The sequence below is a fragment of the Oncorhynchus mykiss genome, chromosome 5 (assembly GCF_057628025.1).
Source record: "Oncorhynchus mykiss isolate SJ-2025 chromosome 5, ASM5762802v1, whole genome shotgun sequence".
NCBI lineage: Eukaryota > Metazoa > Chordata > Actinopteri > Salmoniformes > Salmonidae > Oncorhynchus > Oncorhynchus mykiss.
Genome location: NC_143026.1, coordinates 78796778 through 78823609, shown reverse-complemented (window position 1 = coordinate 78823609; position 26832 = coordinate 78796778). Strand labels below are relative to the sequence as shown.

At 42.9% G+C, this 26832-nt stretch overlaps 1 protein-coding gene across 2 annotated transcripts in view; it reads left to right on the top strand.

Annotated features, from left to right (window-relative positions):
- LOC110524600 (transforming growth factor beta receptor type 3) overlaps positions 1–26832 on the top strand; it is a 134551-nt gene that overhangs the window by 94655 nt on the left and 13064 nt on the right. For both annotated transcript variants that reach the window (XM_021604412.3, XM_021604413.3), the window contains exons 8-15: positions 3079–3268; positions 6356–6669; positions 7229–7384; positions 10379–10540; positions 11875–12078; positions 13780–14073; positions 22451–22580; positions 26678–26728. In XM_021604412.3, coding sequence (XP_021460087.3) covers positions 3079–3268; positions 6356–6669; positions 7229–7384; positions 10379–10540; positions 11875–12078; positions 13780–14073; positions 22451–22580; positions 26678–26728 — 1501 coding nt within the window. The remainder of the gene's footprint in view (positions 1–3078; positions 3269–6355; positions 6670–7228; positions 7385–10378; positions 10541–11874; positions 12079–13779; positions 14074–22450; positions 22581–26677; positions 26729–26832) is intronic.

The window sequence follows — 26832 nt, the reverse complement described above, 5'->3', positions numbered from 1 at the left end:
TCAGCACTCGACGGTCCCGTTCTGTGAGCTTGTTTGGCCTACCACTTTGCGGCTGAGCCGTTGTTACTCCTAGACGTTTCCACTTAACTATAACAACACGTATAGTTGACCGGGGCAGCTGTATTAGGGCAGAAATTTGACTAACTGACTTGTTGGAAAGGTGGCATCCTGTGACGGTGCCACGTTGACTGAGCACTTCATCAAGGCCATTCTACTTTGTCTATGGAGATTGCATGGCTGTGTGCTAGATTTTATACACCTGTCAGCAACGTGTGTGGCTGAAATAACTGAATCCACTCATTTGAAGGTGTGTCCACATACACTCTATATACAAAAGTATCATTATAGGAAACAGATACATTCATTGTTATCTATACATTATTGATAACTTCAATTTCAAATGTTCACTGAATCTATGTACAGCTGCCCATTTGCTCCCGCTGGACGTGGTCACTTTTTTCAGTTGATCTTAGGGACATGGAAAAACATTTAAATGACTCCTGGGTTGATAAGGGCTGTGAAATCTGCATGATCTGTCACACAGACTGTTGTGCTGTTACTGACATCATCAGTCTCCAGCAGACACATTTAGTTCTTCAAGTGTTGGCATTATCAAGTCCCATCAGAACAGCACAGACCCTCAATTTTGGTCTGTATTGCCTTGCATTTTTCACATTTACACCACCAGTTCCCCGTGACTCTCTCTCTGGGCGCTGCCGCTGGTTGCTGGTCTGCCGGATCACCTGTTGCTATTTCCTCCATTCTGTCTCGGCTTCTATCTGTCCAAGCTCTTCATCAGTATATTCTGGCCCATATACATATGGTTCTGCAAAGTATGCATCCTCTTCAGTTTTAGCTGTCCGACTCAGACATGTTTTGATTTTGATGTAATAGTTTTGGGCAGTGTAGCGCTTGAAAGATGTGTCTGTACTGCGCTCTCCTCGAGAAGCAGGCTCCGTAGAATTTGGAGGTGTGGCTAAGCAAGACTAGCAGCACGCGGATGTAGTAGTGACATAGAAATTAGTTCCAATACAAGGGAAAAACAGTAAACACAGTTCGGGATATACACATTTATGCTCGTCATTGTGGAAAAAGTGTTTCGATATTGACATGCCTGTATAGCCCAGATGTTTTGAAACACGTTTTTTGGGGTGAGTCTGGCCACTACCACGATTTGACTCTTGCAAGCAACTAAGACAGCCAAAGAAATCTCAGGAATGGAAGTCTGATCAAACCAATTGTCTGGGTGAGGCTTCAAAACTAAAAGTAAGTAGAGTATAAGTATAAGTATAAGTAAAAGTATTCTTTTGACTATTTAGCAGTCTTATGGCTTGGGGTAGAAGCTGTCTTGGAGCCTGTTAGTCTGACAGCCGATGCTCCGGTACCATTTGCCAGATGGTAGCAGAGTGAACAGTCTATTACTTGGGGGGCTGGAGTCCTTGGCAATTTTTCTGGCCTGATATAAAGATCCTGGATGGCAGGGAGCTCGCCCTGAGTGATGTACTGGACTGTCCTCATCATCCTCTTTAGCGCTTTGCGGTCGATGGTGGTGCATTTGCCATACCAAGCCGGGATGCAGCCAGTCAAGATGCTTTCGATGGTGCAGCTGTACAACTTTCTGAGAATCCGAGAGCCCATGCCAAATCTTTTCAGCCTCCTGAGGAGAAAGAGGACTGTTGTGCCCTCTTCACAACTGTATGGGTGTGTGTGGACCATGTTAAGTCCTTAGTGATGTGGATGCCAAGGAATGTAAAGCTCTGAACCAGCTCCACAACAGCCCTGTCTATGTGGACAGGGACGTGTTCTCCCCTCCTTCTCCTGTAGTCCACGATCAGCTCCTTGGTCTTATTGACATTGAGGGAAAGGTTGTTGTCATGGCACCACACTTCCAAGTCTCTGACCTCCTCCCTGTAGGCTGTCTCATCGCTGTCGGTGATCAGGCCTACCACCATCGTGTCGTCACCAAACTTGATGATGGTGTTGGAGTTGTGCGTGGCCATGCAGTCATGGTTGAACAAGGAGTACAGCAGGGAACTTGAGGGGTCCCCATGTTGAGGGTCAGCCTGGTGGAGGTGTTGTTGCCTACCCTTACCACCTGGGGCTGTCCCGTCAGGAAGTTCAGGATCCAGTTACAGAGGTAGGTGTTCAGTCCCATGGTCCCCAGCTTGCAGATGAGCTTGTAGGGGATTATGGTGTTGAAAGCTGAGCTGTAGTCTATGAACAGCATTCTTACATAGTTATTTCCCCTCTTGTCCAGGTGGGAGAGGGCAGTGTGAAGTAACTAGATTGCGTCATCTGTGGATCTGTTAAGGCGGAATGCGAATTGGAGTAGGTCCAGGTTGTCTGGGAAAGTACAGGCCAGGCTGACATAGAGTACATGAGCCTTGGTCATATGTAGTACACTAAATAGGGAATAGGATGCCATTTGTGACAGAGTGGATCTGTGAGAAGGGATTAGCTCCCTCACATTATACAGCACGGAACACTGCAGAACTAATGAGGAATTCTGGTAGAAATCTGACACAGACTAAGTCCCACCATTGATCAGGCCTTCGATGTGTGTGTGTGTGTGATTGTGATCGTGTGTGTGTGTGTTTTATCGAGTGTGCGTGCGTATGACCCTTCACTCTGGGCAGTAGTACATTTGTCTTGGGTTTTCCTTCCATGAAGAAACCTAACAAATGTAAAATGGTTCTTCGACTTTTACTCTGTCAAGATATGAAAGTATGTGAAATACTCTCACACTTTCATTGTGGGTTGTGGTCACGCTGGCTTTTGAAGCTGACAGGGTCGTTTTTACTGTTCCATACAGTCAGACAAAGGAAATTAAACTTTAGCAGAGGTAGAGATTACTGTAAATGCTGCTGACTAGAAGAGAAAAAGCACCCACTTTGATCTCTATAAAATGTCTTTCATGACACAGAAGGGTTTAAAACATGGTCAGATTCCTCTGTCTGTACTGAGGGACGAGCATCACATAGGAGTGACTCCACCTGTCGGAAGAAAATGACTGTATACTCTATGTCATATTTCATATTTCATATGACTAATATAAACCTGTATTTACCTTTCTTTCAGACGCCAGATACCATCAGTCTGAGCCCCAACACAGAGAGGCTGATGGAGGTGTCTAGGACCCCTAAGCACCACCTCCCGTCTGGCTCTCAGGCCCTGATCAAGTGGGCAGAGGATCATGGTTACAGACCGGTCACCACCTACACCCACACACCTGTAGCTAACACCTTTAACCTGAGGCTCAGGGAGCCAGGTGAGAAACACCCAGGCTTCTATAATTCTGTTTATAGACAACTGATTGTATTGTTGGTGCCTCCCCCCCCCCCTAAGAGTGACATGCTCGCATCCCCTGATATCTGCACACAGTTTTTACGATTCTTTATAGAAAATATTAGATCCCAGACACCATAACAGCATTTCTGGTCAGGAGGCACTAAAGGCAACCGCTCTGAGACTGTCTACTGCTTCCTTTTGCTCCTTTGAGCAAATGTCCTTTAATTCCCCCCTTGATACTGTAGCTCACATGAATACCTCCTCCTGCCCCTTAGAAGTGATCCCTACTAGACTACTTAAAGAAGTTATGCCTAATGTTGGCCTCAACATTATGTCTATTGTAAATTGTGCCATGAACTCTGGCTCCTTTCCAAAAACAGCTCTGGTCCAACCTCTCCTTAAAAAGACAATCTAGACCCCTCATCACTGAGTAATTCTAGACTTCTAAACATCCTTTTTTATCCAAGATTTTTAGAAGTTGTTTTCAAGCAATTGGTGGCTTATTTGAGTATGAATAACGTATTTGAAGAATTCCAGTCGGGCTTCCACTTGGGCGGTATACCGGGGTATATGGAAGTAGCCACTGTCACCATTGAACCAACTTATTTTAATTTTTTCAATAAATTTTAATATTAGTAGCTTAATACCTGCAGTCAAATTGTGCAATATATTAGGAGATTGCATTCTTCATTTCACCTGTCACATTATTTTACATTAAGAATCTCACCTTACTTCCCCAGAACAGTTGAGACAGTCAAGTGTTTGTTTGTAAATAGCACAACGGGAGAAAGCGGGAGCAGGTGAGTCCTGCTGTGTATTGACAGGGGTCACGTTTTATATTGAAAGCCAACGGTGTATTTTGCTTCACTAGTGATCAGGGATGTGCAGCTATAGTTTTCCTTCACAGAAAAAACATTAGTGCAACAAATTTGGCAGAAAATAGCTTCATGACAACAGAAGTGCAACACTACTTGGCTGGCAACCAGCAAAGTGAATGAGCTTACAATGAAAAAGCAAGGTCTTTTTTGCAAAAACGATGCATGGCCATCATATTTCTAATGTTTATCATAGAAAGAATGTAGCCAGCTAAATGTCCTAATGTTTTGCTTAAAGTTCATCTCAAAGCGCTGTCTGCTGATAGAATGCCCGTTCGTGAAGTCTCATCCAAGTGGAGAAGTGCAGCTTGAAGCACAAATTTAATCTGGTGTCGAGCAGAAATTCCAGTAAGAAGCATTTTAGATCTGCTTTCCAAAACGCAGCAAAATATTTCTTATGCGTTTCATATTTTGTTCCTGCATGAAAAAACACAGAATTCTGCGTTAACGCAACCCTTAATTTAACTTGCTAGTTATCTAAGTAAGTGGCTGAATTAACAATATTGGGTTAGCTTTCTGCCATGTTTGATAAGTCAAAGCCCTTTGGATGAGTTATCTGTAGGCTGTCTTGATTTGCTTGCTTTTTTTTAATCCTCTGTTCTCGGCCCGTCTGCTCCTCCCCATCTTCTTCAAGCAGAGCAGGCAGGCAGGCCAGTTGCCCTAGTGACTCCAGATTCCACACAGATACAGCCTGTACACACTGCTCGAGAGTACTGTTCAGACAAGCATGCGTCAAAACTTTGAGTCTCTCATTCACATTCGCTTGTAAATGTCCAAACTCATCAAAAATGACATTCGGTAGCTCCTACCTATATATGTAAAACTTTATGAGCTGGATTGCCTGTCTTTGCAATAAGTTTATTTTTGTTTGCGCACGTTAGCATATTTAGCTAGCAACTTCCATGGAAATGTGTTATTACTTATTCAAATTTTGTTAGCATTCTGGTAATAGATGCCCATAGGGCTTTTTTGAGTTTATTTTGGCTCCCCCTTGTGTACCAAGCTAGTAATACCGTAAATCCTGGGATTTACGCCCAACCCTACAAGTGACCTAAGCGACTTTGAGCGTGGTATGATTGTCGGTGCCAGGCACGCCGGTTCCAGTATCTCAGAAACAGCCGGCCTCCTGGGCTTTTCATGCATGACAGTGTCTAGGGTTTACAGAGAATGGTGCGACAAACAAAAAACATCCAGTCAGTAGCAGTCTTGTGGGCAAAAACAGCTCGTTGATGAGAAAGCTTGAAGGAGATTGGCAAGAATCGTGCAAGCAAACAGACGGGCCACAAACAGGCAAATAACGGTGGTGTGCAGAATGGCATCTCGGAATGCACAACTCATCAGTCCTTGTCATGGATGGGCTATTGCAGCAGAAGACAGGTTCCACTACTATTAGCTAAAAACAAGAAGAAGCGGCTCCAGTGTGCATGCGATCACCAACACTGGACAATTGAGGAGTGGAAAAACATCACCTGGTCCGACGAACCCCGGTTCCTGTTGCATGAGTCCATGGCACCATTATGCCTGGTGTCAATGATACAGGCTGGTGGCAGTGGCGTAATGGTGTGAGGAATATTTTCCTGACACATATTAGGTCCCTTGATAGCAATTGAGCCACGTTTGAATGCCACACCTTGTAGAATCCATTCCCTGAAGAATTCAGGCTGATCTGGAGGCAAAGGGGGCTCCGACCCGGTACTAGATGGGTGTAACTAATAAAGTGGTCATTGAAAGTGTATGTTTACTGTAATGAAAACAATAGATAATGCATGACAAATAGACATAGGTTTACTACATTTAAGAAAGATATCTACTGTGTAAATAAATTATGCTAATAATAATAATTAATTTTATTTGTAAGCGCTTGTTATAAAAGTATAAACTATTATAAATCATTGATTTTTAAAACCACATACCATCGACATACAATTTTAACTGTCCTTATAAAGACAATAGTCTGAAACTCAAGTCTGTTAACTCTGAGCCAATTTAGTTTCAATGTTCTGTTCTGTTTGTGCTCGGTGCAATCTCAATGCCTTTAAAATCACCAGATGAGGCCTGTGTGTGTGTGTGTAAGTGTGTGTGTGTGTGTGTGTGTGTGTGTGTACGTGCGTGCGCATTCGTGCTTGTGTGCATGTGCGTCTCTGTGCATCTGTTTGTGTGACTAAAATGTGTTACACACACTTCACTTACAGATGTGGTGGATCCCCTGGATTCCATGTTCCCTCCAGAACTCTCCATCTTACGGGACACCAACCCCATCCTCTCTGGTGGTCAGGGGGGTGCTGCCCCACACTCCAGTGGCCTGCCCTTCACCTTCCCCTTGCCCCCGCTCATGGAGCAGGGCCTGCCCTACCTGTCCCTGCCCCCCCCCCTGGATGACCGGCCTTGGCTGGGAGGGGAGCTGGGTGGGGAGCCTGAGGAGCAGCAGGGGACCCTCAGTGTTGGTCTCAGTGTTCAGTGTGAGGAGAGCAGGATAGTGGTCTGCATCGACCGAGAGAGTCTGCAGGTGAGGAGATACTTGAGTAGTCAGACAACTGGTTTATCACTGTGACTAAATATCTGCCTTCATTGTGTCAAAAATAGAGGAAAGGCAGTTGTGGAATTCACACTTTTCATGCTTGATTTAACTGTATGATTATTCCTCTTTAATACTGACTGGCACTGACTTGAGTCAACAGTGTGTAGTGTGTTTGCTACTGTGTGTGTCTGTACTTGTGTGCTACCATTGGGCACTGTGAAGCAGGCCCAACACAATAGACAACAGTGTAGTAAAACCCTCACACTGCAATTAGGTATACTTATGGTTAGAGTTGGACTATCCTGTTGTTTTATTTAACATCACACAGAGAAGTAGTATGTGCTGTAGAATGGCATAGTGACGTCTAATGCCTCACTAGTCTAGTGTCATGTGTCTCAGTCAGCTCTACTGATCGTTTTGAGATGATCATTGAGCATGATTAAAATGTTATTGCAAAGATTATAGATTATATTGACATTATATCATTAAAAAAATACTTTATAGATGATTGACTATTTATTTATAATTACATTGTCTCTTTCCTCAGGCCAACGGTTACGCTAATGTCAACCTGACTCTTCAAGACCCAGAATGCAAAGCAACGGTCAACTCCACCCACTACACGTTGGTGACCCCATTGGAGGGCTGTCAGACCACCAAGTACCCCATGCACCCCGGTCCTATGGTCCTCTACATCAACTCTGTGAGTAGCACATTTAGCAAATGATCAACTCATTGAAGGCACGTTTTCTGGACCCTAGCCTACCACATGTTACTATACTCCAAAATCTTGTAAAGCCTGGAAATTGAGGGTGCCCAGACCCTAATAAGCATACCCCTGGACTAAAATGCATATCCGTTTAAAATACTTTCAGTCCAAGACTTGGCTTGGTCTGTGCCTGGAAACTAGCCCTATATGAGTACTGTATTCACATATTTAAATAGAACAATTATAGGATCTCTATGACGGTATCCCCCAACCCTATCCTGTTACTCTGAACAATGGTAATCCATTATCTCTATGTGCATGGGAGGAACAACTAGGGGCAGCTAGCGCTAAATCAGGACAACAGTATGAATTTCTGCGGGAAGTAGGGGTGCTGAGGGGGCTTCCCATCCCTTGATAAATCAACATTTAAATAAATAAATAAAATAGCCCCTGCAAAATGTGTTAACTAGGCCTTTATTACTCCTGGATAATTCTTGTTTTTTTCTCTTCTTAGATACAAAGATAACTTCAAAGTATTCTTCATTTAACTGTTTCGCAATACATCAAAGCCCCATGTCCTTGTGTGTTCCATCCTACGAATAAGCATTTTCATTTATTAGGCTTGGGCGGTATCCAGATTGTCATACCTTCATACCGACCTTGTGCCCCCGGGATATTTGGTCATACCAGCATTGAACACAAGGGGAGCTATTTTCAAACCCCACTGAGCCTCTGTAGTCCAAAGGTTAGCAATGCTAACCCATAGAGTGCTAACTAAATGCTAACAAGCACATTGCAAACATTTTATACAGTCTCTGACCTAAACTATTTGCAGGACAGACATCCCAGCTCATACATTTTTACAAGTAACTAAAAACTGCTACTCACAGTTTTCTGCACAAAACACACATTAGACAGCAAGTCTCTTGATCCAGCAGGGGATTCTCAGCTGTTACAAAGCGAAGCTTGATTTTGGAAGACGCTAAGCACTTAGCTAGATAGCTAACAAGCTACTAAATTAGCAAACCCAATCCACAACCGCAGAGTATTTAGCACATATTAGACAGTTACCGTAATAGTTATAAAATATCTAGCTGGCAAACATTTAGTTGTGAATTCCATAGTGAAACTAGATCACCGGACGCGTGCTGCACAACAGTTAGTGACTCACAAGGTTCTGGTCTCTCGTTGTTGTGTGCTTGTAAACAAACACCACGTGACTGGGGACTGCCAGTAAGCTTCATAATAAAAAAATATTTGACAGGTAAACTGAAGAACGGAATCTTTTTTATCTCCTAACGTATTGCACAAGTTGACTGCAGGTATTTATTTAAAAAGTAGCTACAAATATTCTAATGTATAAAATTGTAAAATAAATAGTTTCAACGGTATTGACGGTATTGAAAAAACATCCTGTGGCTATTTCAAAATTTCCCCCGGTATATGGTATATATGGTATACCGCCCAAGTCTACTATTTACTATATTAGAGCCTTGGTCAAAAGTAATGCAATATATAGGGAATAGGGTGCCATTTGGGATGCATCCTTAGACTATAGACTACACTGGAGGGTCAACACGTGTGAAATAAGCACCAGTAGGAATAAACTAAATGTCAATGGCAATAATTGACCTCATTTAGTCCTTGTCTTCTAGCCCTAACTCACCTCTGAGCCTGTAAACAACTGACGTACACAGAGTGGGCTTCCAGTGTTTCTTTCCTGTGGAGAAAATGAAATATATGCTTCACAGGGTTCTGATAGAGCTGATAGAGCTCTCAGCTCTGGACTGTTGAAATCTCTGGACGTTCCCACGTTTTCATTTCAGCTCATCTGTTGCAGAATGTTGTGGCAACTAGATTCAGACCAGAGCCGCATCACTGGTGCCCTGAGTAGGGTTCCAAAGGGAGGGTATATTACTGGAGACTTTAGAGGTTTACCAGTAAACCACCAGAAGGTTGGTATCTTCGAAGGATTTTATGTAATCTATCACAAGACATCTAGTGGCCCTTTTGTGTACGGTTCTGTAATAATCTCTGGCCCTCTGTGTGGCCTTATCACATGTAAAACTTTTTTTTTTTACTAATTGAATGACAAAGCTGTAAAACCTTATTCACCATCAATTTAGTGATACCATTGGTGTTTAATATGAGGGTTTCAGCATTAAATATCCTATAAATGTTTTTTTGTTTTTTTACTTGTATTGTATGTATTGTATGTTATTATGTCAATATGTATTTGTTTCAGTGTTTTGCCATCAAACTGGTGGCAGCTATGAAAAAGTCAAAAGTTAGTAGAGTTAATTTGAAAATAATTGCATGCTTTTTTCATTAATTTGACTATTTTCTCTTGAACCATGTACTAGAAACTCATGAACAATATGGACACAGATATAAAAAAGGAATATTCTATATTATTCTAAATGTTTTTAAGTTATTCAAATATACATCTCCAAAGTTACGATAGATTGCCATAGATTTTCTGTTAATTACCTAAATTACCGGCAGCTTTGCAACATTAGTCCTGAGCCCCTGAATGAAACAACACCATTCACACGCAGAACATTATTTTAAAATAGTTTGGCGCCAATCACTGGTAAAGTTTCTTGTTTTTTTACCAACGCCCTGACAAAAGTATTGCACTATATAGGTAGTAGGGTGTCATTTGAGATGCACCCTTAAAACATGATTTGGCACCAGTAGCTGGGAACATGTCCTATTCACCTTGTGAATATATCTGAACTATGTTCAATGATTCAATGATCAACTCTCCTATGTGGCTGACGTACAGATTCTAAAAAGTCAACCTGAACCTGTTCAATGTGGGTGTTTCCCAATTGGCACCCTAGCTATATAGTACACTTCTTTAGAACAGGCTTTGGTCAAAAGTTTGTACTTTATAAAGGGAATAACTGGGGTGCCATTTGGGACGCATACTGTATCTGAACTGTGTTCACTGATGTGTTCAACTCCCCTGTGGTTGACATCCAGATCCTGATAAGTCACGATGAGCCTAAGGATGGGAGTGGTGTTCCCCTGGATTACGATGATCTAGAGTCTGGAGACGTGACATTCCCTGGGGAGACAGAGGCACTGGAGAGGGCTGCTTTCCTGGAGCACACCACGGGGCCTGATCACAGGTCCTCCATTCTGGTAAGACATCTATAATATTAGATAATATGGATTCTATATGATTCTCTCTCAGGACCAGCACACAGGTCCTTCATTCTGGTAAGACATCTAGCTACACAGGGCCAGCTACAGGCATAAGCGGTCGCTTGTTTTTTTTTCCCAACTTCTATAAAACTGCAAAGATGTCTCTCCACCCAATGGCAAAATGGGTAGTATTGCAGAAAATTAACTTTAAAACTCAAATTCTTCTCTCAGCCATGAAAGGGGGCGGGAGCACTAATATGTTTTACCGGGACATGGGGGCCCCCAACCAGATCTCACTTAGGGCCCTCAAATGGCTAGAGCCAGTCCTGTACCTACATGACTCTCTGTTTGTTTGTTTTTCATACATTTGGTCTCCCTCGAACAAGAGGTTGGTTTTCAAACTCAAGGGAGTTTACCCTGGTTAATTAACCCTAAATGAAAAAGGAATTAAGAGAGTAGCATTGCATGACAGGGCCTGCCTGGGGTTGAGAGAGTTGGGAGTCAAGACCAGACCACTGATCATCAATAAATAATATACTACCTCCGCCTGAATCCTGTCCAGATGGTTGAAACTCCATCCCCCAGAGTCCCTCAGTGCTAGTAAAGACTCATCTGGCTTCTTAGGAGGATGGAAGATTCCAACTCTCACTGTCTTCTCCCCACATTATCTTTATGTCTTGAACTTCTTCTGACCTGAGCGTTTTGGGAAATCTGCTATCACGCTTTCCCTTTCATCTACAAAGTCTCTTTCCTTTCTCTCTCTGTGCCTCTATAGCCATACTCTTTACCCATGCACACTCTTCCTCTCTCATCTTTGTCTCCTCCTGCCTGTATCTCTGTGTCTCTATAGCCGTACTCTTTACCCATGCACACTCTTCCTCTCTCATCTTTGTCTCCTCCTGCCTGTATCTCTGTGTCTCTATAGCCATACTCTTTACCCATGCACACTCTTCCTCTCTCATCTTTGTCTCCTCCTACCTGTATCTCTGTGTCCCTCAGTGATATTGCTGTGATGAAACACTTGACACACTCCTGGCTGTGAAGGCCAGGGAGTGTGAGGGGCGAGGGTGAGGGCCAGGTAATGTGAGGGCCAGGGCAAGGGCCAGGGGGATGGTGAGTGTCAGGATGAGGACACGGGTGAGGGCCAGGGTATGTTAGAACCATGATTATGTTGTGATTGGCTCTTCTCTTCTTCACCCCTCCAATTCAGCTGTTTTGATTGGCTCTTCACCCCTCCCCCAGTTCAACTGTTTGGATTGGCTCTTCTCTCCTTGTCCCTCCAGTTCAACTGTTTTGACTGGCTTTCTCTCCTCTCTCCCGCCTCTCTCCAGTTCAACTGCACCTACAGGAAGAACCAGGACACTCTAGGAGGATCAGGATCATCAGGATCGTTCCCTCGTATTGCCCCAGCAGCAAAGGAACTGCTCAGCACCGACGTCATGGTTAACATGGAGCTGTACAACACCCATCTCTTCCGTTATCCGTCTACCCAGGCCTTCCATACCGTCTCCAAAAATAAACAGGTCTTCGTAGAGGTAAGAGGTAAACGAAGCAGTGAAATACTATAAACTGTACTAAATACATGTAAGTACATTGTGTCTGTTATATTTTTAGTCTGTGTGTGATTTGCTCAGATTAATATAATTAGTAGGCTAGGATCCAGATTTTGGAACATGTGAGTTGGAGCGATTTCACAAGAGCCAGGATTGTCTGTGTGTGTGTGTGTGTGTATATGTCTGTGTCTCTGTCGCTCTCAATATGAGGCCTGTCAAAACAACAGTGAGGACTGTTCTGTGTGTACACTGGTCTGGTCCACTTTCATCTGTTAGTGTTTTAGCTTCCACAGGGTCCGTTGATATTTGGTCTGGGTCGGAAGGATATAAAGTTAACATATCGTCTTTCAGCTGTTAACTACCCCTCCCAGCCATCATCTCTGTCTTAAAGTGTCCTGGCACATACAGTACTGTATGGCATTTAGAATTCTCCCCAGAGACCTTATCGTCTATTTATTCTGGCTGGAAAGTCCAGAATGTACCTTGCTAATAGCACTGATAAGTAATTACTAAGGAGGTCCTATCGGGAGGTTGTGTAAGATAAGTTTGAGATCCACACAGTGAGGCTCTTTGGAGTGTTGATTTATGGAGCTATTTGAGGAGGACGGCTGCTCTGACAGTGTGGCCTCAGAGAGACAGCAGCAACAAGTCACAAAGAGCTCTGTGTGTGGGGCCATGGGGCCTAGTCCTTCTATCCCTTTCTCTCCCACCTCCACACCTCTCACACTGGGCTGAGATCTGCCGTGCCCTGCCCTAGCCCCTGAGGCTACAGCCCAAACTAAGCTGTATAGGAAACTGCTGTTGTGCAACAAGTGTGTCATAACTTGTGTTACTCATAGGTCAGGTCACAGCCTGCATGTACAGTGCTCACTGGGTTTTCACTAGTCGCTGCCAACGATGAGCTGTCCTTTGAATGCAGTGTGTGTGTGTGTGTGTGTGTGTGTGTGTGTGTGCGTGTGTGTGTGTGTGTGTGTGTGTGTGTGCGTGCGTGCGTGTTTGTGTGTCCGTGCCTGCGTGCTTACATGTGTGCTTTTGACTGGGCAAGCTTTTTGACAACCTTGGCATGCCGATGGCACAGCCAGAAAACAGTAAAACACATGTAGATTTTTTAGAGAAAAGGGAGAGAGAAAGCAGCAGGGGGATAATAAGTCATGTTTCGTCCCAAATGGCACCCTATTCCAGGGTCCATAGGTTTCTGGTCGAAAGCAGTGCACTATATGGGGAATAGGGTGCCATTTGGGATGCAACCCATAACTCAGGGAAATGCCTTGTGGTCTGCCGAAAGAAAGATCCTCTTAAAACGTTTGAAGGGACTGAAATCCACAGGATTTGTGATTCTTGGACCTGATAGCACTCTGATAGTGTTCCTTTAGCTTGTTCTCTGTGTTAAAACAAATAGCTCCTGGACTGACAGAGAGTGTACAGACATTTGCCAAGATGGTGTTCCTCACACAACTTTGCAGAGGGAAACAGATAGTTTATCAATTCAACGACGTCGATGAGAGGATTTGTAAATAGAATCATCTGACATCTTTAGAGGCTGTATCAATCATATAACCTCTACACCTTGCTTACACATTATAAACTGGCAATATTTTGGCACATGAGTTGATTGTTTTTGTGAAAAATGACACAATGTTTTGTTTGATCTTGATTTTTTTATTTTTTTATTTCTCCCGTCAGATTGGAGCCTTCAAAGTCGACCCAGATCTTGGCTTCATGATCCAGACCTGCTTCATCTCTGCCAACTCAAACCCCAACATCGCGTCAGACTATACCCTGATCGAGAATATCTGCCCTACAGACGACACCGTCAAATACTACAGTCAGAGAGACCTACCTATCTCCCACTCCCAGACCGACAACAAGAGGTTCAGCTTCACCTTCAACTCACACTTCAATGAATCATTGCTCTTCCTGCACTGTGAAATGTCCGTTTGCTCTAAGAGACCCCACAATAACCAGGGACTGGCAATGGTATGTTTTAGTTTTTCTCCATATTTGTTTTATTTCTTGAGTTACTTGACGTCCTTGGCTCCTATAGTCCCAGTCTATATTAGCTAGAGCGTCACGGCCCCGCCCACCTGTGAGGAAAACAACCTGTGGTTACTTTGGTTACCCTATTGGCTTACAGAACGTAATTTTCTTGTTGTCTACATGTTTTAGTCAATTACAAAACTACATTTAAGAAAAGTACAACACCTAAAGATTGCTTTTAAACATTGCCTGCTCCCGAGCCTTCTCACTACTTAGAAAAACGTAATACATGCCCCTTTTCATGACAGTGCTAGGAGCCACGCGAGTGAGTGCTAGCTAGCTACTGACTGGAACATTAAGCTAGCAAAGACCAACAACACAAACAAACAGATTATACAGCTACAAGTAGTGAGTGGAATTACAAACAGACTAAACACGTTAAATTTCTTACCTGTGATTAAATGTTTTACACACACATACAGTGCCTTCAGAAAGTATTCAAACCCCTTGACTTATTTCACATTTTGTTGTCTTACAACCTGAATTGTAATAAATAAAAATCTTACCCATCTACACACAATACCCCATAATGACAAAGTGTTTTTAGAGATTTAATATAATTTTTGTATTCAGACCCCAGAGACAATGCATGTTACAATCACGTTTGGCAGCAATTACAGCTGTGAGTCTTTCTGGGTAAGTCTCTAAGAGCTTTGCACACCTGGATTATATAATATTTGCACATTATTCTTTAAAAAATTCTTCAAGCTCTGTCAAGTTGGATGTTGTTCATTGCTAGACAGCCATGTTCAAGGTCCTAAATGTTCAAGCTGATTTAACTGTAACTAGGCCACTCAGGAACATTCAATGCCGTCTTGGTAAGCAACTCCAGTGTATATTTGGCTTTATGTTTTAGGTTATTTTCCTGCTGAAAGGTGCATTTTCCTCCCAGCATCTGTTGAAAAGCAGACTGAACCAGGTTTTCCTCTAGGATTTTGCATGTGCTAAGCTAAAATATATACAGTGGGGCAAAAAAGTATTTAGTCAGCCACCAATTGTGCAAGTTCTCCCAATTAAAAAGATGAGAGAGGCCTGTAATTTTCATCATAGGTACACTTCAACTATAGACAAAATGAGAAGAAAAAAAATCCAGAAAATCACAATGTAGGATTTTTTATGAATTTATTTGCAAATTATGGTGGAAAATAAGTATTTGGTCACCTACAAACAAGCAAGATTTCTGGCTCTCACAGACCTGTATCTTCTTCTTTAAGAGGCTCCTCTGTCCTCCACTCGTTACCTGTATTAAAGGCACCTGTTTGAACTTGTTATCAGTATAAAAGACACCTATCCACAACCTCAAACAGTCACACTCCAAACTCCACTATGGCCAAGACCAAAGAGCTGTCAAAGGACACCAGAAACAAAATTGTAGACCTGCACCAGGCTGGGAAGACTGAATCTGCAATAGGTAAGCAGCTTGGTTTGAAGAAATCGACTGTGGGAGCAATTATTAGGAAATGGAAGACATACAAGACCACTGATAATCTTCCTCAATCTGGGGCTCCACGCAAGATCTCACCCCTTGCGCTCAAAATTATCACAAGAACGGTGAGCAAAAATCCCAGAACCACACGAGGGGACCTAGTGAATGACCTGCAGAGAGCTGGGATCAACATTGCCTACCATCAGTAACACACTACGCCGCCAGGGACTCAACGTGTCCCCCTGCTTAAGCCAGTACATGTCCAGGCCCGTCTGAAGTTTGCTAGAGAGCATTTGGATGATCCAGAAGAAGATTGGGAGAATGTCATATGGTCAGATGAAACCAAAATGAAGGAGTGGCTTCGTAAGAAGCATTTCAAGGTTCTGGAGTGGCCTAGCCAGTCTCCAGATCTCAACCCCATAGAAAATCTTTGGAGGGAGTTGAAAGTCTGTGTTGCCCAGCAACAGCCCCAAAACATCACTGCTCTAGAGGAGATCTGCATGGAGGAATGGGCCAAAATACCAGCAACAGTGTGAGGAAACCTTGTGAAGACTTACAGAAAATGTTTGACCTCTGTCATTGCCAACAAAGGGTATATGACAAAGTATTGAGATAAACTTTTGTTATTGACCAAATACTTATTTTCCACCATAATTTGCAAATAAATTCATTAAAAATCCTCCAATGTGATTTTCTGGATTTTTCTTCTTCTCATTTTGTCTGTCATAGTTGAAGTGTACCTATGATGAAAATTACAGGCCTCTCATCTTTTTAAGTGGGAGAACTTGCACAATTGGTGGCTGACTAAATACTTTTTTGCCCCACTGTATATAACATTCTATTGGTTGCAAGAATTTTATGTAATAATTTAGATTGAAAAATTCTAAGTTTTCAATTTGGCTTCGTTTTGCGTATCTGTTCATAAACCATGTGCCATGGAATCAGTACATCAAAAATCTCTTCCCAACTATTTTGCAATCTATAAATCAAAGCAGATGTTAATGCGAGTGTAGCGAAATGCTTGTGCTTGTAGTTCCAACTGTGCAGTAATATCTAACAAGTAATCTAACAATTCCCAAACCCTACCTAATACACACAAATCTAACAAGTAATCTAACAATTCCCCAACAACTACGTAATACACACAAATCAAAAGGGGTGAATGAGAATGTGTAAGTATATGGAGTAAGTATATGGATATGGATGAGCGATGGCCGAGCGGCATAGGCACGGTGCAGTAGATTGTATAAAATACAGTATATACATGTGATATGAGTAATGTAAGATATGTAAACATTATTAAAGTGGCATTATTTAAAGTGGCATTGTTTAAAGTTACCAGTGATCCATTTATTAAAGTGTCCTGTGATTGGGTCTCAATGCAATATATAAATGAGATATGAGTAATGTAAGATATGTAGACATTAAAGTGAACTACATTTGACTCTATGAAAACTGGAAAACACATATCCTGAGGCTGCATTCATTGTAGCTGGGGATTTTAACAAGGCTAATCTGAAAACAAGACTCCCTAAATTCTATCAGCATATCGATTGTGCTACCAGGGCTGGTAAAACCCTGGATCATTGTTATTCTAACTTCCGCGACGCATATAAGGCGTCCCCTGCCCTCCTTTCGGAAAAGCTGACCACGACTCCATTTTATTGCTCCCTGCCTATAGACAGAGACTAAAACAGGAAGCTCCCGTGCTCAGGTCTGTTCAACGCTGGTCCGTTCAATCTGATTCCATGCTTCAAGATTGATTCGATCATGTAGACTGGGATATGTTCCGCATTGCGTAAAACAACAACATTGACAAATACGCTGATTCGGTGAGCGAGTTTATTAGCAAGTGCATCGGCGATGTCGTACCCACAGCAACTATTAAAATATTCCCAAACCAGAAACTGTGTATTGATGGCAGCATTTGCGCGAAACTGAAAGTGCAAACCACTGCTTTTAACCAGGGCAAGGTGACCGGAAACATGACCGAATACAAACAGTGTAGCTATTTCCTCCGCAAGGCAATCAAACAAGCTAAGCGTCAGTATAGAGACAAAGTAGAGTCGCAATTCAACGGCTCAGACACAAGAGCTATGTGGCAGGGTCAATCACGGATTACAAAAAGAAAACCAGCCCCGTCACGGACCAGGATGTCTTGCTCCCAGACAGACTAAACAACTTCTTTGCTCGCTTTGAGGACAATACAGTGCCACTGACACGGCCCGCTACCAAAACCTGCGGACTCTCCTTCACTGCAGCAGACGTGAGTAAAACATTTAAACGTGTTAACCCTCACAAGGCTGCCGGCCCAGACGGCATCCCCAGCCGCGTCCTCAGAGCATGCGGAGACCAGCTGGCTGGTGTGTTTACGGACATATTCAATCCATCCTTATCCCAGTCTGCTGTTCCCACATGCTTCAAGAGGGCCACCATTGTTCCTGTTCCCAAGAAAGCTAAGGTAACTGAGCTAAACAACTACCTCAATTCCGTCATCATGAAGTGCTTTGAGAGACTAGTCAAGGACCATATCACCTCCACCCTACCTGACACCCTAGACCTACTCCAATATGCTCACCGCCCCAATAGGTCCACAGACGACGCAATCGCAACCACACTGCACACTGCCCTAATCCATCTGGACAAGAGGAATACCTATGTGAGAATGCTGTTCATCGACTACTGCTCAGCATTTAACGCCATAGTACCCTCCAAACTCGTCATCAAGCTCGAGACTCTGGGTCTCGACCCCGCCCTGTGCAACAAAATAACCTCACACTCAACGTCAACAAAACAAAGGAGATGATCGTGGACTTCAGGAAACAGCAGAGGGAGCACCCCCCTATCCACATCGACGGGACAGTAGTGGAGAGGGTAGTACGTTTTAAGTTCCTCGGCGTACACATCACGGACAAACTGAATTGGTCCACTCACACAGACAGCGTGGTGAAGAAGGTGCAGCAGCGTCTCTTCAACTTCAGGAGAATGAAGAAATTTGGCTTGTCACCAAAAGCACTCACAAACTTTTACAGATGCACAATCGAGAGCATCCTGTCAGGCTGTATCACGGCCTGGTACGGCAAATGTTCCACCCACAACCGTAAGGCTCTCCAGAGGGTAGTGAGGTCTGCACAACGCATCACCGGGGGCAAACTACCTGCCCTCCAGGACACCTACACCACCCGATGTCACAGGAAGGCCAAAAAGATCATCAAGGACAACAACCACCCGAGCCACTGCCTGTTCACTCCGCTATCATCCAGAAGGTGAGGTCAGTACAGGTGCATCAAAGCAGGGACAGAGAGACTGAAAAACAGCTTCTATCTAAAGGCCATCAGACTGTTAAACAGCCACCACTAACATTGAGTGGCTGCTGCCAACATACTGACTCAACTCCAGCCACTTTAATCATGGAAAAATTGATGTAAAAAATGTATCACTAGCCACTTTAAACAATGCCACTTTATATAATGTTTACATACCCTACATTACTTATCTCATATGTATATACTGTACTCTATTCCATCTACTGCTTCTTGCCATATTTATGTAATACATGTATCACTAGCCACTTTAAACAATGCCACTTTTATATATTTACATACCCTACATTACTCATCTCATATGTATATACTGTACCCAATACCATCTACTGCATCTTGCCTATGCCATTCTGTATCATCACTCATTCATATATTTTTTATGTACATATTCTTCATCCCTTTACACTCGTGTGTATAAGGTAGTTGTTTTGAAATCGTTAGGTTAGATTACTCGTTGGTTATTACTGCAATGTCGGAACTAGAAGCACAAGCATTTTGCTACATCTGCTAACCATGTGTATGTGACAAACTAAATTTGATTTGATTTGAGAGGTTATAACCTGAATAAACGGGAAAAGGCTATTCTTGAACATAGGATGAGACATTGTTACTAATCTACTATAGGAACCAGTTTGGATTTAAGTATAACTTTTGTATGACTGAAGTCTTTAGTGAGAGGTCTAATTCTTTAATATTTAATCATTCATCGTCATTATATAAATCGGCCCGTTTAACTTTGTCTGGCTTGCCGTTACAAATAAAATAGATTTTTTTTTGCTTATATAATTTGAAAAACTGGAATATGACTAAAGAGTTCATCAGGGTGATTTTTCAACAAATAGACAAGTATTTTCCTTTCCATGATAGCAAGATCTTATCTATTTTTGACAACTTTCTATTGTAATGTATTGTAGTGAGATCATTTCTTTCTTTTGGGATATGAATACTGAGTATGTGGAAAAAAGCAATCCTTTTTGCTTTTTTCCCCAGTTTTACTTCAGTGCCTTATTCCAAGCATGTTTTGGAATAATTGTATTCTGTTCAGGCTTCCTTCATTTCTCCCTGTCATTTAGGTTAGTATTGTGGATACTAACTACAATGTTGTTGATCCATCCTCAGTTTTCTCCTATCACAGCCATTAAACTCTGTAACTGTTTTAAAGTCACCATTGGCCTCATGGTGAAATCCCTGAGCAGTGTCCTTCCTCTCCAACATGAGTTAAGAAGGACACCTGTATCTTTGTAGTGACTGGGTGTATTGATACACCATCCATTGTACAATGAATAACTTCACCATGCTCAAAGGGATATTCAATGTCTGCTTTATTTTTTATTTTTTACCCATCTACAAATAGGTGTCCTTCTTTGCGAGGCATTGGAAAACCCTGTCTGGTCTTTATTAATCATGTTAAACCCTATTATTGCACACAGAGTGAGTGCCACTTATTATGTGACTGAACTGAACTTATTTAGGCTTGCCATAACAAAGGGGTTGAAAACGTATTGACATTTCAGCTTTACATTTTCTATAAATGAGTAAAAAAATCTCAATTGAATCCATTTTATATTCAGGCTGTAACACAACAAAATGTGGAACAAGTCAAGGGCTGTGAAAACTTTCTGAAGGCACTGTAGCTAGGTGTCGCCTACTTGACCACCAGGTCTCCACATTTCCCTCTCTCATGCTGAATAGCCTGAAGCCACAGAGCACTTCTCGCAGGTTCTATTTCGCTACGTGGGAGCATTGCACATTGTAGGTCGTGATTTTTGATCTGGTTACATGTACATTGAACAACACAGCAGCTTTTCAGCATGTTTTTTTTCTTTCTACATAACAAAAAAATCTATGATGAAGTTGGCTCCTTTACAATTGGGAAAAATGTTTTCCCCAATTTGTGGGCATGATGTAAATATCGACTCAGAGTAAACTGCGAGGAGCATAAGCCATTGACAAATGACCTGATACATTTTTGGGATAGATAATGTTGAATAGGGGTGGGTGGACAAATAAGAGGTGCAGTATGAAGAGTTGTAGATGTCGGCCCAGGGATTGAACCTTGGTCTTTCACGGGGCATGTGTAGTCCAGAGCCTGGCTGTGCCACTGCTAGACCAAACTCCTGCATTGCCAGTGGTACATACTGTAGCATCTACCTCTTTCAAAGCCCTACATGCAGTAACCCAGACTTAACTGGCATGACCTGAATCTGTGGTCTATGCAGTGATTCATACATTTCATGGTAGTTTGAAGAGCACTCGGCGTAAGTTAGGTAGTGTTTACTGTGTGACTGGGCAGTTCAGCCATTCAGAAGGTCTGTGCTCCAGTTTGCAGACTTGGCACGAGCTAGGCCTGCTGCACCATCTGTCAGTCTCAATCCATTCTGAACCAGAGCAAGAAGCATACATATACTTCAGGTTTCCTAAGAAACCATCTGTAGAACCAAAACAAGCCAACAACTCAAGTGTCATTTTCACTTTCCCCTCTCCTCACTGTACCAGAATCCCATTCTCTCTCTCTTGCTTTTAGCCCCCCCCCTCTCTTTCTCTCTCTCTCTCTTTCTCGCTCTCTCTCTCTCTCCCTCTGTCTCTCCCTCTCTCTCGCACGCATTCTCTCTTGCATTTAGTCCTGTCTCTCTCAATTCAATTCAATTTGCTTAAATTTAAGGGGCTTTATTGGCATGGTAAACAGATGTTAACATTGCCAAAGCAAGTGAAATAGACAATAAACAAAAGTGAAATAAACAATAAAAATGTACAGTAAACATTACACTCACAAAGGTTCCAAAATAATAAATATTATGTCTTTATACAGTGTTGTATTGATGTGCAAATAGTTAAAGTACAAAAGGGAACATGAATAAACATAAATATAGGTTGTATTTACAATGGTGTTTGTTCTTCACTGTTCTCTCTCTCACGCTTTCTCTCTTTCTGTATCTCTCTCTCTCCTTTTTTCACTCCCCTCTTTTTCTCTCGTTCTCTCTCTCACTCTCCCTCCATCTCTGTCAAGTCATTCCACTTTCATAACCTTTTCCAAGCAGTTCTTTCTGCTCAGTGCTCACCCAGCCGCCCTCTATTGGGGTCTCAGAGGGTATTTTACATTAAAATGTCCTGTCAGAGTCAGGCTGGGGCTCTAAGCTGACTCACGCCAGGGCAGTGCTGCAGCTGATTATTTACATTATGGGTAGGATAGGGATCAGGGGAAGGAACATGAGTTTTGACTAGGTATGATTTCTTGGAAAATGATATGTGTGGTCAAAGATCAAAAGGCATGCTTGGTCTTGGGTAAAGCTGTAGAGATCTGATTATTGATTGGTCTTATAAACTGCTTTTGTCATATGAATGAAAAGCATGTAAAAGTCTCATGGCTGATAAGCAAATCATACGAAAAACGGTTTATTTGAATAGGAAACTCCATGTGTTATGTAACATATGAAATTAATGAAATTCATAAGATATGAATGAAAGTAATATACTGTATGAAATATTTTCACATGGTGTATGAATACCAAGGCTGAATTATCTTGGATCTCTCAGTGGTCTCATTGTGATTCTGTTTCTCTCCATGCAGTGTATCCAACCGAACGAGGCTTGTACGTCTGTCAACGGAGAGATCATCCTAGCCATGATGATGAACACCAGGACTTCTACCAAGACCCTAGTGGTGGTAGATGAACATGACACAGAGGAGGAGGAACCTGGTGAGTGGACTAATGCTAACCTACTGTACAGTCCTCATATCCAATGTAATCTCTATGATGAGCCAGCTTATCCAAAATATATGAGGAGGATGGCATGTAAGAACTACTTCAAAGTACTCGTTCCATCTTTCCCTCCTTCCCTTCTTCCCTCCCTATACATCAGAGACAGTCTAATCTTACTGTAGTCTCGCGAGACGTACTGGACGTCTTGTGCTGGCTGGCTAACATTTATATGAATGTCTGTGGAGAGAGACTAGTCTAACTGAGACATCCTGTATGCGGAGCCTGCTTAACTAAGACACATGTAGAGAGCCAGAACTGTTTTGAGGTCATTGAAGAAGGACAGGAAGACAGAGAGAGTAAATCAGAGAACAGTCTGGGTGGCAGAAAGGACGTCCCAGGGAAAATCAACCTCAGTTCTGCAGAAAGAGAGGAGTCACATTGCGGAGCGCATCCCTCCATCCCCCTGCATCCCTGCATCTGGAGTTTATTAGCTTGTGGTGGGAGTCTGTGTGTGTGTGTGTATGTGTGTGTGTGTGTGTGTGTGTGTGTGTGTGTGTGTGTGTGTGTGTGTGTGTGTGTGTGTGTGTGTGAGAGCAGTCGAGCATAGCTGGGGTATGGGTGGCTTGCTGCTGGCGCTGAGGCCCCAGATGAGGCCCCAGCCATGTTCTATCACAGTTCTACCAAGCAGTACTGTGCGAAAGAAGTGGAAAAAGACGAGTCATCCACATCCATCCAGCAGAGAGCTCCAGTTGTTTTCACTTAGAACCTTCTCTGTGACCTCCCCTTCCCGGTAAAGAAAGGAGGGAGAAGTGGTCTTCTCGCTAGGTTTGGGAGAATATCCAGAGCTTGAGGCCCCCTCATCACTGCATTAGCAAATCACTTATTCACTCAGTCAGTCAGTCAGTTGTTCTCTTCTCTGGGGCTCAGAGGCCTGGGACTGTGTGCGTATGAGTGTGTGTGATCAGAGAGTGGGTGGGGTAGACTGGAGAGGCCCCAGGACCACAGAGGCCCGGGGGTGTCCTACATCTCATTATACTCATTATGATCTAAATGGACCTGTTTTCACATTCTAATCAGCATCCCCCTATGGGGTGAATACATCAACAAGTGGACTGTTGTCGGTGGGTGTGATGAGTAAACCCCTATTGACCCACAAAGTGCATCCCAAATGACACCATATTCCCTATGGGCCATGGTAAAAGTAGTGCACTATAAAGGGAATAGGCTGCAATTTAGGATGCAGTACTTGTCTTTTATGTCTAATCATACTGTATTAATCACTAAGGGCTGGCATTGTGCCCAGAGTAAATGAAGCATGGCAAACAGTAGTGGGGACCTGAGGAGTGTTTACTAGACTTGATTTGGCCTATGTTGACAAAGGAGCACCATGCTGCTGCAGGGCCTAAACATTGGGTACAGACTCAGGCTACATCAGAATTGGCACCCTATTCCCTATATAGTGCACTACTTTTGACCAGAGCCCTAAGGGAATAGGGTGCCACTTGATTTGACTGTGAGCACCACTCCTCTGCGGGTCTGAATATTAGGCTCAGACTGAGATGTTGTAATCAAGGGATATATCTTTCATTGATGATGTTTGGAAATAAAGAACCTCAACAACCTCAGCTGCTTTTAGCTATTGGTGATCAGAGACCCATAAGGATGGAGTAATCACCCAAGTGGGCTCTGAGTATGCAGTATATGCCAAACCTAGCCTACTGTAACCAAGCCAACCTTGGCAGTGGGCAGGGGGTGTTGTGTTCCTGCCAATACCAGTACTTATGCCAGGCCGGGCTGTGGATTTGTTTCCCGTGGCAAAGGGATATTAAGTAAGCACATAAAGCCTAATGAAAAAAATACAGCTGGGCTCAGATACCATGCTTTTAATACAAAGGCATCTCTTATGCTGAGATGGCAAAGACAACAAGCAGTATTTTCAAGCAACCTGAGTCCTGTACTGGACAGTATCCAATGAGTTCAGCTTGATCTCCAAATCAAAGAGGGACGTTTGTAGGCAGTTTGTTGCACGGAAAAACATAACAGCATCAAAGCTCAGCCATCAAAGTTAGATATACTGCCTCACAGCATAAATACATTGTCACCCTTTTTACTAAACTGTGAGCTGTAAGGAAAGCTAACAGAAGGGACAGTAGTAATGTTGAGTACTGGCGAGAACGTTGAGCTATCAAAAGAAGTCTGCCCACTTGAATCAGATGCAGGTTCAGTGCTAAGCTTCAGATGCGAATTATAATGTGCTAAGCTTTCAGTCAACAACCAACTTCGTCAGAGCACCGCCATTTTGAATCCCCTGTTGCATATCTCCCTATGCTTTTCTTTTGAAGTGGACTTGTTTACAGTACAGTAATTATACAACACAACAGTTTCTGACTGAATTCCTGTTATCTGACTGACTGCCTGTAAATTGTGCAACCAAGTCAACTGGCATATGGTTTATCTGAGTACAGGCCTCAAATGTTAAGGATCTCATATGGACTCCATTAGTCATTTCTACACACTTTGGGGATTTGGATTAGAGGTCAAGGGTCAGATGTTAAGAGAAACAAGGCACCATGCCACTAAAGGACTGTTCTTCTGTTCTATTATGTGAACAGCAAACGCTGGGCAAACAAATGACGTTGACTCTATTGAGGTGCTATCGGTTCAGGGTCAACTGTGTCTAGAGCATACGGAGATGAGAACATCGCCTTGCCTTTAGTTTCCTCTTTCTCTCTCTCTTTCTCTCTCTCCCTCTCTCTCTATCTCTTCTCTCTCTCTCTCTCTCTCTCTCTCTCTCTCTCCCACTCTCTCTCTTTCTCTCTCTCCCTCTCTCTCTATCTCTTCTCGCTCTCTCTCTCTCTCTCTCTCTCTCTCTCCCACGCTCTCTCTTTCTCTCTCCCTTTCTCTCACACACTTAGCACAGCTGAGATCTTTGTGGAATCTGAATAAGTATGAAGAACAAAGCTTTGCTTCTTACATGGAGAATGGTTGAACCTTAGGGTCTCTTTCATACTATTGGCAGATGTGCTAGTAGGAAAGTTGGTCTGGGGGGAGGACCCAGGGATAACTGACTCAACCATCTTTGTTAGAGCACATGGGCAGGCGAGGCTAGATGGGAACAGGGCAGGGACCCTTACACAGAACCTCAGAGCTGTGACCCAACCTCAGCCGGCCAAAAACCCCAACTGCAACCCAGAGGTGGAACTTCCCAATCATAGTCTGACCAGGCTTTGAAAGATCTTCTGCTACAGTCTTTTCATACGACTGTACTGTACAACTACAACTGTACTGTACAACTATAACTGTACAACTACAACTGTACTGTACAACTACAACTGTACAACTACAACTGTACTGTAAAACAAATGTCCAAAGTGTGCTATTTTTGTTGGCCTCAACTTGTCTTCGGCTCCTCTATCCTCTCCTCTGACCTGGAAGTTGTTGGGCATCTCTGATTGTTGACGGGTCAGCTTTTCATTTTCTTCATTACGAGCCAAAGATAAGATAAGACTGGAGAGGTGGAGCAGTGGGAGGGATGACAGGAAGGTGGGATGAAGGGGGAATGGAGGGGAAGGATTGAGAGATGGAGCAGGACAGTCACTGAGTGGTTTGGAGGGGAGGGATGAAGGGAGGGGGGTCCCATGTGAAATCCAACTATACTCTGATGGTTCTATTATCGTCCGTCTTGATGGAATGAAAAAAGGTGTTCTTTCCCGGAATAGTTTGGACCCGGAACTAACCTGCTCTTGAGTTCGCCTCTACACAACAAGCACCATTGTATGGTTTGTTTAGAAGTAATGAAGGAATAAGCAGAAATGTTAGCAGTCAACAAGTTAATCTCTGCACTCTGTTCCCTTTGTAGTGCACTACTTTTACCCAGGGCACATGGGGGACCATTGCCAAGACCTGGTTATCCCACAGTAGTTAGGTTCATTGGGTTGCTCAGCTTTGATTTATAAGTGCTGTCATTTTATGTGACAGCAAGTGTTTTTGACCCTTCAACACATAGTTGTGATGTGGTGTCTTCATGTATCTACAAATGTAATGTTGTTCAATTGTTGTTCTATATTAACACCAGTCTGTATTTTATGTTTCAGTTCATCCCACCCTCACGGCATCACAAAACCCTGCTGACCCCCTAGGGGAAAGTAAGTCAGTCATTGACTAGGAAATTCTTAACCAATGGTTTTTATATCTCAGGATCTTAGGCCACGTTGACATAATACTTGATGTCCAGATTAAATTATGTCAT